Source organism: Mauremys mutica, chromosome 9 (genome assembly GCF_020497125.1).
Source record: "Mauremys mutica isolate MM-2020 ecotype Southern chromosome 9, ASM2049712v1, whole genome shotgun sequence".
Lineage (NCBI taxonomy): Eukaryota > Metazoa > Chordata > Testudines > Geoemydidae > Mauremys > Mauremys mutica.
Window position 1 is genome coordinate 48,834,933 of NC_059080.1, and position 13,088 is coordinate 48,848,020.

The 13,088-nt window shown below is 48.8% G+C and overlaps 1 protein-coding gene across 2 annotated transcripts in view; it reads left to right on the forward strand.

Moving 5' to 3' along the window:
- Positions 1–13,088, forward strand: part of SEPTIN2 (septin 2) — an 80,110-nt gene that overhangs the window by 41,040 nt on the left and 25,982 nt on the right. For both annotated transcript variants that reach the window (XM_045030168.1, XM_045030167.1), the window contains 3 exons: positions 1,162–1,263; positions 1,631–1,776; positions 5,079–5,162. In XM_045030168.1, the coding sequence (XP_044886103.1) occupies positions 1,162–1,263; positions 1,631–1,776; positions 5,079–5,162 (332 nt within the window). The remainder of the gene's footprint in view (positions 1–1,161; positions 1,264–1,630; positions 1,777–5,078; positions 5,163–13,088) is intronic.

The window sequence follows — 13,088 nt, forward strand, 5'->3', positions numbered from 1 at the left end:
AACAAAAATACATTTACTCACAAATTACTGTTCAGTTAGTGACTTTTCCCTATGGAAAATTCTCTCCAGCACAATTAATAATGAAGATGGCAGTCTCCATACCATATAACAAACTTCAACAAGTGTTGTGATTTTGTCTTTTTTATACACACACACACACACACACACTCTCTCTCTCTTTTTCTCTTTGCTATGCGGTCATGGAAGGCGAACAATTTTCTTCTAAAGCAAAATTTAAGTAATATGTGTTGAGCAGAGAAGGTAACACTTAGTATATGCTGTCTACAACTAGCCTAAGGCTATGTCTACACTACACAGCTTTTAGCAACATGGCTGTGTCACCACAGCCATGCTGCTAAACGTTACGCAATGTAGCTGCTGTTTGTTGGCTCTCCTGCCAACAAAAAAACTTCTCCCCCCCTCCCCTCCCCAAGCTGTGTTCGCGTTGTTGGCTGGAGAGCACTTCTGCTGACAACACGCTGTTCACACTGGCACTTGCCATGGCAAAAATTTTGTCCTTTGGGGGGAGTGAAGGGGGGTTCAAACACCTCTGAAAAACAACGATTTTGTCATTCAATTGCCAGTGTAGACATAGCCTTAGAGAGGGATATTAAATGGGGAAGGGGATATTAGTTTGAACAAATTTTATGAACAAATTTTAGAGATTACTATTTGTATACTCCCTTCATAATCTCAAAATGGTATTGTAGCAGTGATAAACACATTAGTGAATTAATTGCAAAGGCTTATGCCTCACTATGCACAATTGCTACATTAATCAGTGCTATTGTTTTTGGGGTAAATTTATGTGTATCTCTCTACAATGCAAACCTGAATTCTCCAAGAAAGAGACAGGAATTTTCCAAAACGCTAACCTGGTGGAATTGGAAGGAACAGAATTGTCATTTGTCTCAAATTTGAGGGCAAGATTTATATATTGGTATGATAGGATTAAGTAATTTTTATGGGTGTTTAGAACAACTGAGGATAGTTAAGTCAGTTTGCAATCATGGCCTTTATTTTAAAACAAGACAAAAAAAATTAGGATTTTTCAAAACCTAGATTTTCTTTGGACATGGTTCTTGTGCAATTAGTTTACCTTGCAAGTTAAAGGATTGACTTGTCATGTATATTACCTTCATTCCTGATATACTCTTTCAGATTCTGGATGAAATTGAGCAACATAGCATCAAGATTTATCACCTGCCTGATGCAGAATCAGATGAGGATGAAGATTTTAAAGAACAGACCAGGCTCCTGAAGGTAAGAATAGTTTTTTAGATTAGAAGTAGTTGTGATGGATACAGTTCTTGAGCTAGAAGTGGTGTATCATGTTTTACCAGACTTTCCAAGGTGAATATATAATTTTAAAACAAGACCTGGATTCTGTTCCAGGCTCTGCCACTGACCTGCTGTCTGACTTCAGGTAAGTCACTATAACTCTGTGCCCAAGTTTCCCCATCTGAAAAATGGGGATAATGATTCTTGCCATTCACAGTAAATTATTTTGAGAACTACAGATGAAAAGTACTATATAAAGCTTACTGCTTTTTTATGCAGAGTCTAGTGAAACTGATATTATTGGTTATAGTTTGTTTCTAGTTCATTCTTGGTGACTCTTGATTTTCAGGTCAGTATCCCATTTTGTGTAGTGGGATCCAATCAGTTGATTGAAGCCAAAGGTAAAAAAGTTAGAGGTCGTTTCTACCCATGGGGTGTAGTTGAAGTGGAGAACCCAGAACACAACGACTTCCTGAAGCTGAGAACCATGCTAATGTAAGACTATTACACTTCTATCAAAACTTAATCATGTGTTCAAACCTCTTGCTTAGAATACAAGAGGTAGTACTGTCGTCCTTTCGTCAAAGTCTCAAGAACCTCAAGGTTGAGCAGCACTCCCTGCATATTAAAAGTGCAATCAAAATATCTGCACAGAACTAAAACTTATAAAAAAGTTAATAGTGTTTTCTAGTGCTTTGTTGTTCGGCAGTCTTATTTGGGGGTGGGGTACCCCCATCAAAGGCTGAGCCTGGTTTAAGGTTTGCATTTCGGAGCCTAGGGCCTGCTATATATATGGAAAGATTGCCCTGGCCTAGCTATATCCGTTAAAAAGACAATGTAAATTAAACTGGTTCAGACCCCTGCGTGGACACTTATTTTGATATGTGTTTTTAGTTGAGCTTTAAACCTGTTCCTAGTCACCTTAAGTTGATACTGAAAGAAGTGTCCACACAGGAGTTTATACCACTTTAAAGTCGCACCTTGGGTCATACCACTGTTATTTCCCCATGTAGACATAAATAAAGCTAATGGGGGTAGCCCATTATGTTGCCATGCACTTAACCATGTAAGTGAGTTCTTAGTTTGGCCTGTCTATCCCATCATACAAGGAAACTAGAGAGAGAGAAGGTGGGTGAGGTAATAACTTTTATTGGACCAATTATTACCTCACCTATCTTGTCTCTCTAATGTACTGGGTCCAACACAGCTACAACAACACTGCATAGATACAAAGAAACTTCAAGGCAGCAACTGGGCCTTCAGTACATACGTTCTCAAAACCCTACAAAATAGCCTTCTTGTTCTCTAGATATACAGCCCTTTGGTAGGAAAGGTCTCGAATAAATTTTTAATACTCTAATGTGTAGTTATCCCTCCCTCAAAAGCAGTGATTCTCAAACTTTTGTACTGGTGACCCCTTTCACATAGCAAGCCTCTGAGTGCGACTCCCCCGCCCTTATAAATTAAAAACACTTTTTTATATATTTAACACCATTATAAATGCTGGAGGCAAAGCAGAGTTTAGGGTGGTGGCGGACAGCTTGCCCCCATTTCTCCCCCCCCCCACATAATAACTTCACAACCTCCTGAGGGGTCCCGACCCCCAGTTTGAGAATCCCCACTCAAAAGGATATTCATTACTAAGAGCCCCTACCTATACAGACTTCTGGCCGTGCAAAGGAAATTCCCAGGTGAGAATGAAATTTTCTCAGACCTTTCATGTCCAGCAGTCTGATCTAACCATCATGGGTTACATTAGTTGCTAAAGTCTCCCAGCTTTGATGAAAGACTTCCTTGCAAATGTTTTAAATTTGAAGGGAATAAACAGTATTACTGAAGTACACTGATGTGTACTAAAGCTTTGGAAGCTATCTGCTTGGGTTAGGGCTTCTATGAGGGATAGATCTTAAGGTCAGTCCATGATCAAATTCCAAACCGGGTCTTTGGGACTGAAATGTTGGCATGCTGCATTCCCTGCAGCCAGGCAAATGGAGCCACACACTGAACTATTCTGGTAGCAGTAAGCCATCTTGCTCTGAAAAGAGAACAACCAAAATCCTGGTGGTATCACTAAACCTCATTTCCAGAAGGTGGAATTAGAAATACAAATAGGTATTGATACTTTTTCCATAACTAAAAACAGCAACGTTCATTAAAGTGTCACCTGACAGTTTCACAGAAGGGGAGCATACGGCTGTCTTCACTAGAAACGCTGCAGTACTGCAGCTGTGCTGCTGTAGTACTTCAGAGTAGACACTCACTATACCACCAGGAGGGGTTCGCCCATCAGTGTGGGTAACCCACCTCCCCGAGAAGTGGTAGCTAGGTTGATGGAAGAATTACTCCATCGACTTAGTGCTGTCTACACGGGGGATTAGGTCAGTATAAACATTGCTCAAGGCTGTGGATTTGTCACACCCCTGATAGATGTAACGTTGTCAACCTAAGGACTGGTCTACATGGGGGCGAACGGGCGACTGGGGGTGTCAATGTAAGATACGTCGACTTCAGCTACGCTATTCCTGTAGCTGAAGTTGCGTATCTTATTTCGACTTACCTCCCGCCCTCACAGCGCGGGATCGACAGATATGGCTCCCCTGCCAACTCCTTTCCACCTCTCGCCCTGGTGGAGTTCCAGAGTCGATGGGAGTGCGTTTGGGGATCGATATATCACATCTAGACGAGACACGATATATCGATCCCCGATAGATCGATTGCTACCCGCCAATCCGGGTAGCTCCTCTTTCTCTCTGGAGGAGCTAAGGGGGGAAAGAGCAGTGGGGATGTGGCCTGGGGTAGTCCTCACTGAAAATGCCAAGGACATGACAGGTTGCAAAAGGGAGAGCAGATATTCCCAAAACTCACCAACCAGTCACCCACACACACCCCACCCAAATGCCTTGCTGACTCATAAGGTGTATCCCCTGGCTCCTTTCAATGGGTTCATTGTACAGCTGATGACACTTGATGGGCCATCAAGCAGGCTTAGTGCTGAGGCCATTCTGTCTGGGGGTATCACTCAGAAATGCTGCACAAGTTTTGAAATACAGATATACTATGCATATCTACAGCTCACAATACAAGGGCGATACAAACATATAAACAAGATTATCATACTTAGTAAATTATAACATTCGCAGCTATCTTACATGGCATATCTGGTCAGATTGATTGCAATTTTTTAATATTGGTATCAATAATATCATAAAGTGTTCCACATATTCCATACAGCGTCACTGGGGCCTGGGAGACTTACCCTGTCTAATATTCAGGGCAATAGTATCCCTTTCACAGGGCCCTGCATGGACCTTGCCACCTGAGCCTTCCCCAGGAAGAGGAAGTAATTGTTTGAGGAAAGACCGCTCCCAATTCTTCCACACCGAAGTGTAGCTGTTGTACCTCTTTACCCCCATGTCTAGGGGGAGAAGGCAACGCTTGCTGCTGTTGCTCCACTTTCTACAAATGGCAAGGAACCTTCATGTTCTCTATACTAGTGTACTTGCACACCTTACTTTCAGTACTTGGACTACTGGTTGTGACCTACTACTGTTCAAGAAAAATAAACATTGTAAAAAATGAATGTTAATGTCATGGGGAGAGGAGGGGATATGTGGCGGTTCAGTGATGTGAGGGTTGTAAAAGAATGTGCTTGTATTTTTGCATTTTGGGTTCAAATGACCAGACTATCCCTATTCATACTATGTTTGAGTCATGCATCAAGAAAGTGCCTCAGCAAGTTATGATTCGGCACAGGGCATGGTTTCACTATCCAATTCCTTTTTTTTTCCTTCTTCTAGTACCCATATGCAGGATCTTCAGGAGGTGACCCAGGACCTTCACTATGAGAACTTCCGCTCTGAGAGACTTAAAAGAGGCGGCAGGTTGTCAGTCCATGCTTACAGTCTACCTTTGTCTCCTCTGAGTCTACCTTTCTATCTGTCCTTCCCCTTCTCATGCTGACCTTCAGTAGCAGGATCTGATGTACCATAGGATGTTCAGGAGCTGTAACCAAAAACTGGATATGAAACACACTCTGTCCATCCCCTACCATTGTCCTGTCACCAGCTATTTGACATAGCTAGCTGCCTCCTAAATTTTTTCTTCGAGGAAAAGTGATGGCAGAAACAGCCCCTTACTCACCAGATCTGTTTCCTGTGTATTCAGAATCCTATTTGCTGACTTCATTGACTAAAATAATTTTGTTCAGGTTTTATGTCTATTAATGTTGCATAGCCAACAAACTGATGAGAGATTCTACTCTCTTAGAGTTTGACTGCTGATATAGTATCTAAGAACCAGGTAGTATCCTTGTGCATCAGTAGAGTTGATTAGTAACATCTAACTAAAAACTGGACAGTCTTGTTTGTGAAACTCTTTTGAAGGCATTGGTGTGCAAGTGTCACTAGTTTGGCCTGCAGAACTTTCTACAGTGATGGTCTGTCAAGGCCGGTTCCCCACTCTGGCACTTCAAGCGCAGAAGATGCGGGCCTGCAAGGATTTTAAAAATTAATACTGGCCACTCCAGGCTTGTTTTAAACTCCCAAGTTTACAGCTTTTCTCTGACCATGGCTTGGTAAACGCTGCCACCACCCAAATGCATAACCCCTTTTGGAACCCAGGAAGACGCACTTGGGAATTCCTTCCTGTGGGGTACTCTCAAGCGCGCGCACACACACCCCCTCAGGGAAGAGCTGAGAAAGAAAACAAAGGAAAGTAGCTGTTGCCACTAGCTAATTAAAAAGACGGTTACTCACCGTTGTAACTGTTGTTCTTCGAGATGTGTTGCTCATATCCATTCCAGTTAGGTGTGCGTGCGCCGCGTGCACGCTCGTCGGAAGATTTTTACCCTAGCAACACTCGGTGGGTCGGCTGGGCACCCCTGGAGTGGCGCCGCTATAGCGCCAGATATATACCCCTGCCGACCCACCCGCCCCTCAGTTCCTTCTTGCCAGCTACTCTGACAGTGGGGAAGGAGGGCGGGTTTGGAATGGATATGAGCAACACATCTCGAAGAACAACAGTTACAACGGTGAGTAACCGTCTTTTCTTCTTCGAGTGATTGCTCATATGCATTCCAGTTAGGTGATTCCCAAGCCTTACCTAGGCGGTGGGGTCGGAGTGAGACGTGGCAGAATGCAAGACTGCTGAGCCAAAGGCTGCATCGTCTCTGGATTGTTGGACCTATGCGTAGTGTGAAGCAAAGGTGTGACTTGATGACCAGGTAGCCGCCCGACGTATTTCCTGGATGGGGACATGAGCCAGGAAGGCGGCAGAAGAGGCCTGCGCTCTTGTAGAATGGGCAGTGAGATGGCTAGCGGAAATGTGAGCCAGTTCGTAGCACGTTCTGATGCAGGATGTCACCCAAGATGAGATCCTTTGGGAAGAGACCGGCATGCCCTTCATGCGGTCTGCTACCGCTACACATAGCTGAGGCGAACGGCGAAAGGGTCTCGTTCTCTCTACATAAAAAGCGAGAGCCCTACGGACGTCCAAAGTATGTAGATGTTGTTCCCGGCGCAATAAGTGCGGCTTCGGGAAGAAAACTGGAAGGAAGGTGTCTTGATTGATATGAAAAGCAGACACCACCTTAGGGAGGAAGAGGGGTCCGGCCGCAGTTGCACCTTGTCCTTATGGAAGACCGTATAAGGGGGATCAGCCGTCAAGGCACGAAGCTCGGAGACTCGCCTCGCCAAGGTGATAGCGACGAGGAAGGCCGTCTTCCAGGAAAGGTATAGGAGGGAACAGGTGACCATAGGTTCGAAGGGGGCCCCCATAAGCTTGGTCAACACCAGGTTTAAGTCCCATGTAAGGGTTGGGCGTCAGACCTGTGGGTACAGCCGTTCCAGTCCCTTAAGGAACCTGGAAACCATAGGGTGGGAAAAAATAGAACGGCCACTTTCGCCTGGGTGGAAGGCAGAAATAGCTGCCAGGTGGACCTTTAAAGAAGAGACCGCCAGGCCCTGCTCCTTCAGGGACCAGAGGTAATCCAGGACAGTAGGGATAGATACCAGTCCGGGGACTAAGTTGTTCTGATCGCACCAGTGTGAGAAACGCTTCCACTTGGCGAGATAAGTCATTCTAGTGGAAGGCTTCCTGCTCTCCAAAAGAACCTGCTGCACCGAGGCAGAGCAACGTAACTCAGCTTGGTTCAACCACGTAGGAGCCATGCCGTGAGATGAAGGGACTGCAGGTCCGGGTGGTGAAGCCTGCCGAAGTCCTGCGTTATGAGGTCCGGCCATAGTGGCAGGGGAATTGGATCCGCCATTGAGAGGTCGAACAGCAGGGTGTACCAATGCTGCCTCGGCCATGCTGGAGCAATGAGGATGAGGTTGGCTCTGTCCTTCCGGAGCTTGAGCAGCACTCTGTGAATGAGGGGAAACGGCGGAAAGGCATAAAACAGGTGCCTCGTCCACGGGAGGAGAAATGCGTCTGAGAGGGAGCCCGGGGAGCGTCCCTGGTAGGAGCAGAACACGTGGCATTTCCTGTTCTCTCTGGAGGCAAAGAGGTCTACTCGGGGAAAGCCCCACCTCCGGAAAACTGTATGGATGACATCGGGACGGATCGACCACTCGTGAGACTGGAATGACCTGCTGAGGCGATCTGCCAGAGTGTTCTGTACTCCTGGGAGAAAAGACGCTACTAAATGAATAGAGTGGGCTATGCAAAAGTCCCACAGGTGAATGGCTTCTTGGCAAAGTAGGGAGGAACGTGCCCCGCCCTGTTTGTTTATGTAAAACATTGTTGTTGTGTTGTCTGTGAACATGGATACACAGCGGCCTTGTAGATGGACTCAAAACGCCTGGCACGCCCTCAGACTGCCCTCAGCTCCCTCATGTTGATATGTAAGGCCAGCTCCTGGGGTGACCAGAGGCCTTGAGTGTGTAGGTTCCCGAGGTGGGCACCCCAACCCAGAGATGATGCGTCCGTGGTCAGTGCCACTGAGGGTTGGGGAGGGTGGAACGGTACCCCTGCGCAAACTACCGCGGGGTCTAACCACCAAGTGAGTGAGTCGAGGATTGTCCTGGGGATCGTGACCACCGAGTCTATATTGTCCCTGTGTGGGCGGTATAATGAAGCGAGCCATGTTTGGAAGCGCTGAAGCCGCAGTCTCGCGTACATGGTCACAAAGGTGCATGACGCCATGTGACCTAAGAGGCCGAGGCAGATGCGCACCGAGGTTGTCGGGAAGGATTGGAAACTTCGAATAATCGAAGACATTGCCTGAAAAACATGGCAGAGGCAGGCAGGCCCTGGCCAGATTGGAGTCTAGAACTGCTCCAATAAAGTCTATCCTCTGCGTTGGAGTCAGAGTAGACTTTTCGACGTTGACCATGAGGCCTAGACTCCCGAAGAGGTCTTTGACTACACGCAGGTTCTGGGATACTTGCAGCTGGGAAGTCCCTCGAATGAGCCAATCGTCGAGGTACGGGTAGTCGTGTATTTGACGACGGCGGAAGGCGACAGCGACTACGGCCATGCATTTGGTGAAGACTCTCTCGGGCCCGTAGAAAGGCCAAAGGGAAGCACAGTGAACTGGAAGTGCTGTTGGTTGACCACAAACCGGAGATACCGTCTGTGCGGCGGGTAAATGGCAATATGGAAGTACACGTCCTTCATATCGAGGGCGGCATACCAGTCTCCCGGATCCAGGGATGGGATAATGGTCCCCAGGGTTACCATGCGGAACTTGAGTTTTACCATAAATTTGTTGAGTTCTCGCAGGTCCAGGATCGGTTGTAGACCGCCCTTTGCGTTGGGGATTAAAAAGTAACGGGAATAGAATCCCTTGCCCCGCATATCCTCTGGCACCTCCTCTATGGCTCCCAGATTTAGGAGTGTATGGACCTCTTGGAAGAGGAGTTGCTCGTGAGAGGGGTCCCTTAAGAGGGACAGGCAGGGAGGGTGGGAAGGGGGGGAGAAAAAAATTGGAGGTGGTATCCCGCTTCCACCGTGCGGAGGACCCAACGGTCGGAGGTCAGCTGGGACCAGGCAGGGAGGAAATGGGAGAGACGGTTGAAAAAGGAGGGTGAAGGATCCGGCAGGGAAACTGGTGGGTCGTCCTCGGGCGTCCCATCAAAAGTTTTGCTTTGGCCCTGTAGGAGGTTTAGGGGGCGCTTGACTTTGGTTTCCCTGAGGGCCAGACTGTCTCCTCCGATTCCCCCTGCCGCACCGTCTGGCCGTATCCTGACACGGCCTGGGCTGGTTATAAGGGCGGTATGGTTGGGGCCTGAAGGACCTACGTTGGGTAACCGGTGTGTGCATACCCAACGAGCGCATTATGACGCGATTGTCCTTGAGATTCTGCAATCTGGGGTCGGTTTTGTCCGAAAAAAGACCCTGTCCATCAAATTGCAAATCCTGAATTGTCTGCTGCAATTCTGGAGGTAGGCCTTAGGCTTGTAGCCAGGAGATGCGTCTCATTGTTACCCCAGATGCGAGCGTTCTGGCTGCTGAGTCCGCTGCATCCAGAGAGGCCTGGAGGGAAGTTCTTGCCACTTTTTTACCCTCCTCTAGCAGGGCCGTAAATTCTGTGCGGGACTCCTGGGGAAGGAGTTCTGCAAACTTCCCCACAGACACCCACGTACTGAAGTTATAACGGCTTAGGAGGGCCTGCTGATTTGCCACCCTAAGCTGGAGGCCTCCAGCCGAGTATATCTTACGGCCTAGGAGGTCCATGCGCCTAGCCTCCTTTGCCTTAGGAGCTGGCGCCTGCTGGCCATGGCGCTCCCGTTCGTTCACGGATTGGACCACCAGGGAGCAGGGAGGTGGGTGGGTGTAGAGATATTCGTAGCCCTTAGACGGGACCATACATTTTCTCTCTACTCCCCTAGCCGTAGGTGTAACGGAAGCTGGGGATTGCCAAATCGTGTCTGCATTGGCTTGAATCGTGCGGATGAATGGGAGAGCCACTCGAAGGGGTGCATCTGCCGTTAATATGTCCACCACGGGGTCCTCTATCTCAGCAACCTCCTCCACTGGTAAGTTCATATTTTGGACCACTCTCCGCAAGAGGTCTTGATGGGCTCTGAGATCTATAGGAGGACCAGAGGAGGATGTTCCTGCCACAGCCTCATCAGGAGAGGAGGAGGAGGAGAGGCCCGGTACCAAAGGGTCCTGCGGTGGGTCATTGAGTGACGGAGCCCCATCTGCATCAGGCGGAACCTCAGGCTCTGCAGATTCAAGTGGCTCCTCATCTGTGCCCACGGGAGGAGGACGGCTCACCGTGGCTTTGGGAACCTTGTGTTCTGAGGGCCCGGGACGTCGAGCCACGAAGGGGGCACCCTGTGCCTCGTGGTATGCCCAGGGAGTCCAGAAGGCCCATTGATGAGGACCTTGCTCCTGGCTTTGCACCTCTGGGTGCTGGTGGTACGAAGCACTGCCAGCTTGGGAGGACAATGACGTGTGCCTCGAAGGCCACGGTGGTGCCGAGACACCCTGGCAAGGTGCCGCTGATCCGGATGTTCGTTCCCGGGGCAGTACCGATGAGCGGTACCGGTTGTGTCGGTGCCTGGAATGAGACCGGGACCATCTACCGTGCCGGTGCCAGGAGGTTGACCGTGATCTTGAGTCTCTGTGCCGGGAGTGGCTGTGGGACGCACAGTACCGGGAGCAGTACTGAGAGCCGGATCGGTGCCAAGAGCGTCTGTCCGGCGACCGAGATCTTGAACGTCTCCGCGAGTACGACCGATACCGCGATGGAGAGCGGTGCCGGGACTGCGAGCGGTGCCGGGATTGGGACCAGCGTGAGCGGGAGCGTCTCCGAGACCGCGATCTGGAATGACGCCTCTCCCGCTGGCCGACGGAAGGAGGCCTCATCATGGCCGGCTTGCCGACGGACTGGATAACCCGCACCGGCGGTGCCGGGGGTTGAGGCTGCATCGACTCCGTCAGCGCGATGAGCTCTCGTGCCGTCGAGAAGGTCTCCGGCGTAGAAGGGAGAGCTAGCTCAACCGCAGCGTAAACCGGGGAGCTATGTGGTACCGGACTCGACGGCCCTTGCGGTGCCGGAATCGACGGTGCCGCGCTAGGAGGAGCTGCCAACTGCGGTGCCAGTGTTGATGGTGCCGGCGCGATAGCCAGGGTCCGACCTACGGACCTGGGTGCGTGCTCCTTCCTCGAGGATGTGGCCAGAGCAGCATGACATTTCCCAGTGGGTATTCACCCATGAAAGCTCATGCTGCAAAACGTCTGTTAGTCTATAAGGTGCCACAGGATTCTTTGCTGCTTTTACAGAACCAGACTAACACGGCTACCTCTCTGACAGATGGGGAAAGAGATTGGTGCCGAGGATCCGGTGCCGGCTGATGACAGTGCCGGGAGTCCTTCTCGGTACTGGAGTGAGCTGGTGCCGAAGGTGCGCTCCTCACCGATGCGGACTGTTGAGTGGTCGGTGCCGGCGCCGCAGGACTAAGTGCCGATTCCATTAGGAACTGCTTTAAGCGAAAGTCCCGCTCCTTCTTTGTTCTTGGCTTGAACGACTTGCAAATTTGGCACTTGTCAGTCAGGTGAGATTCTCCTAAGCACTTTAGGCAAGATTCGTGAGGATCTCCCACCGGCATCGGTTTCTGGCACGCCGAGCACAGTTTAAATCCCACTGCCTTGGGCATGAGCCCGCACCGGGTCGGTGGAAAAGGGGCTACTCCCCCAATCCCCCAGTCAAGTATATACACTAACTATGACTAAACTTACAAAAGAACTAACTATAACTACAATGACTTGAACTATATACACTAGAAATAGTTAATAACAGCGAGAAGCTAGGGTTGTGGAGGTCAGTGAAGCCGCTCTCCACAGTTCCAACGACCGTCACGGGCGGTAAGAAGGAACTGAGGGGCGGGTGGGTCGGCAGGGTATATATCTGGCGCTATAGCGGCGCCACTCCAGGGGGCGCCCAGCCGACCCACCGAGTGTTGCTAGGGTAAAAATCTTCAGGTGTGCGCGCGCCGCATGCACGCTCGTCGAACTGGAATGCATATGAGCAGTCACTCGAAGAAGAACAACATGCACCAACCTCTTAGGACACCAAAAATGCAATCCTGTTCTTAAAAAATGTTAAATTTTATTAAAACCAAAAGAGAAAGAAAATACATTTGGAATTTAGGGTTTTGCTAGATTTTAAAAGAGCAATTCCAAAAATTAAGCATCCAAAATAGCTTTCTTGGGGGTTCAGCTTAAAGATTACAAGCAAACAAAAGAATCGGGGGGTTAACACAGGGGATTCCATTAGCCATAAGAAATAAACCTAATCGTGTCTTTCTAAACATTTCTGATCTATTTACCATTTGGGAGTTCCAAATAAGTAGTTCTGCGTATGATCTGATGATTTATGATCATACCTTCAGCATAACTGCTCCCTGTTCCCCTCTTTCCCGGAGAAAAAAACAGACAGGAAGTACTTTTCCCCATTTTAAAAAGTTCTAGCCTTCCCATTGGCTCTTTTGGTCAGGTGCCCACTCCCTTTCCTTTACCTGAGGGACTTTGTTAACCCTTTACAGGTAAAGCAAGCAGAGGACAGCCACCAAGAGGGACTTTATAGCTAGCTGGCTGGCTGTCCATAAAAGGGAGCTCTTCTCCCCCCCCCCTCCCCTTCATTTATCACATGGTCTTTGAGAAGGAAAGAACTGAATTCCTCTCTGAGGCAAGAATAAAGGCTAGCATTCAGTGGGATGGGGAAAGAGGGATTCTTGTAAACTGAAAATAGTTGATCCAGGAGTCATTGTAAAGATACCTATGGAATGCCATGGTCTTATTTTGTACAAAATCCCTTTTGAGAGTATCACTTAACTACTCTGAAGGATCAGAAACAG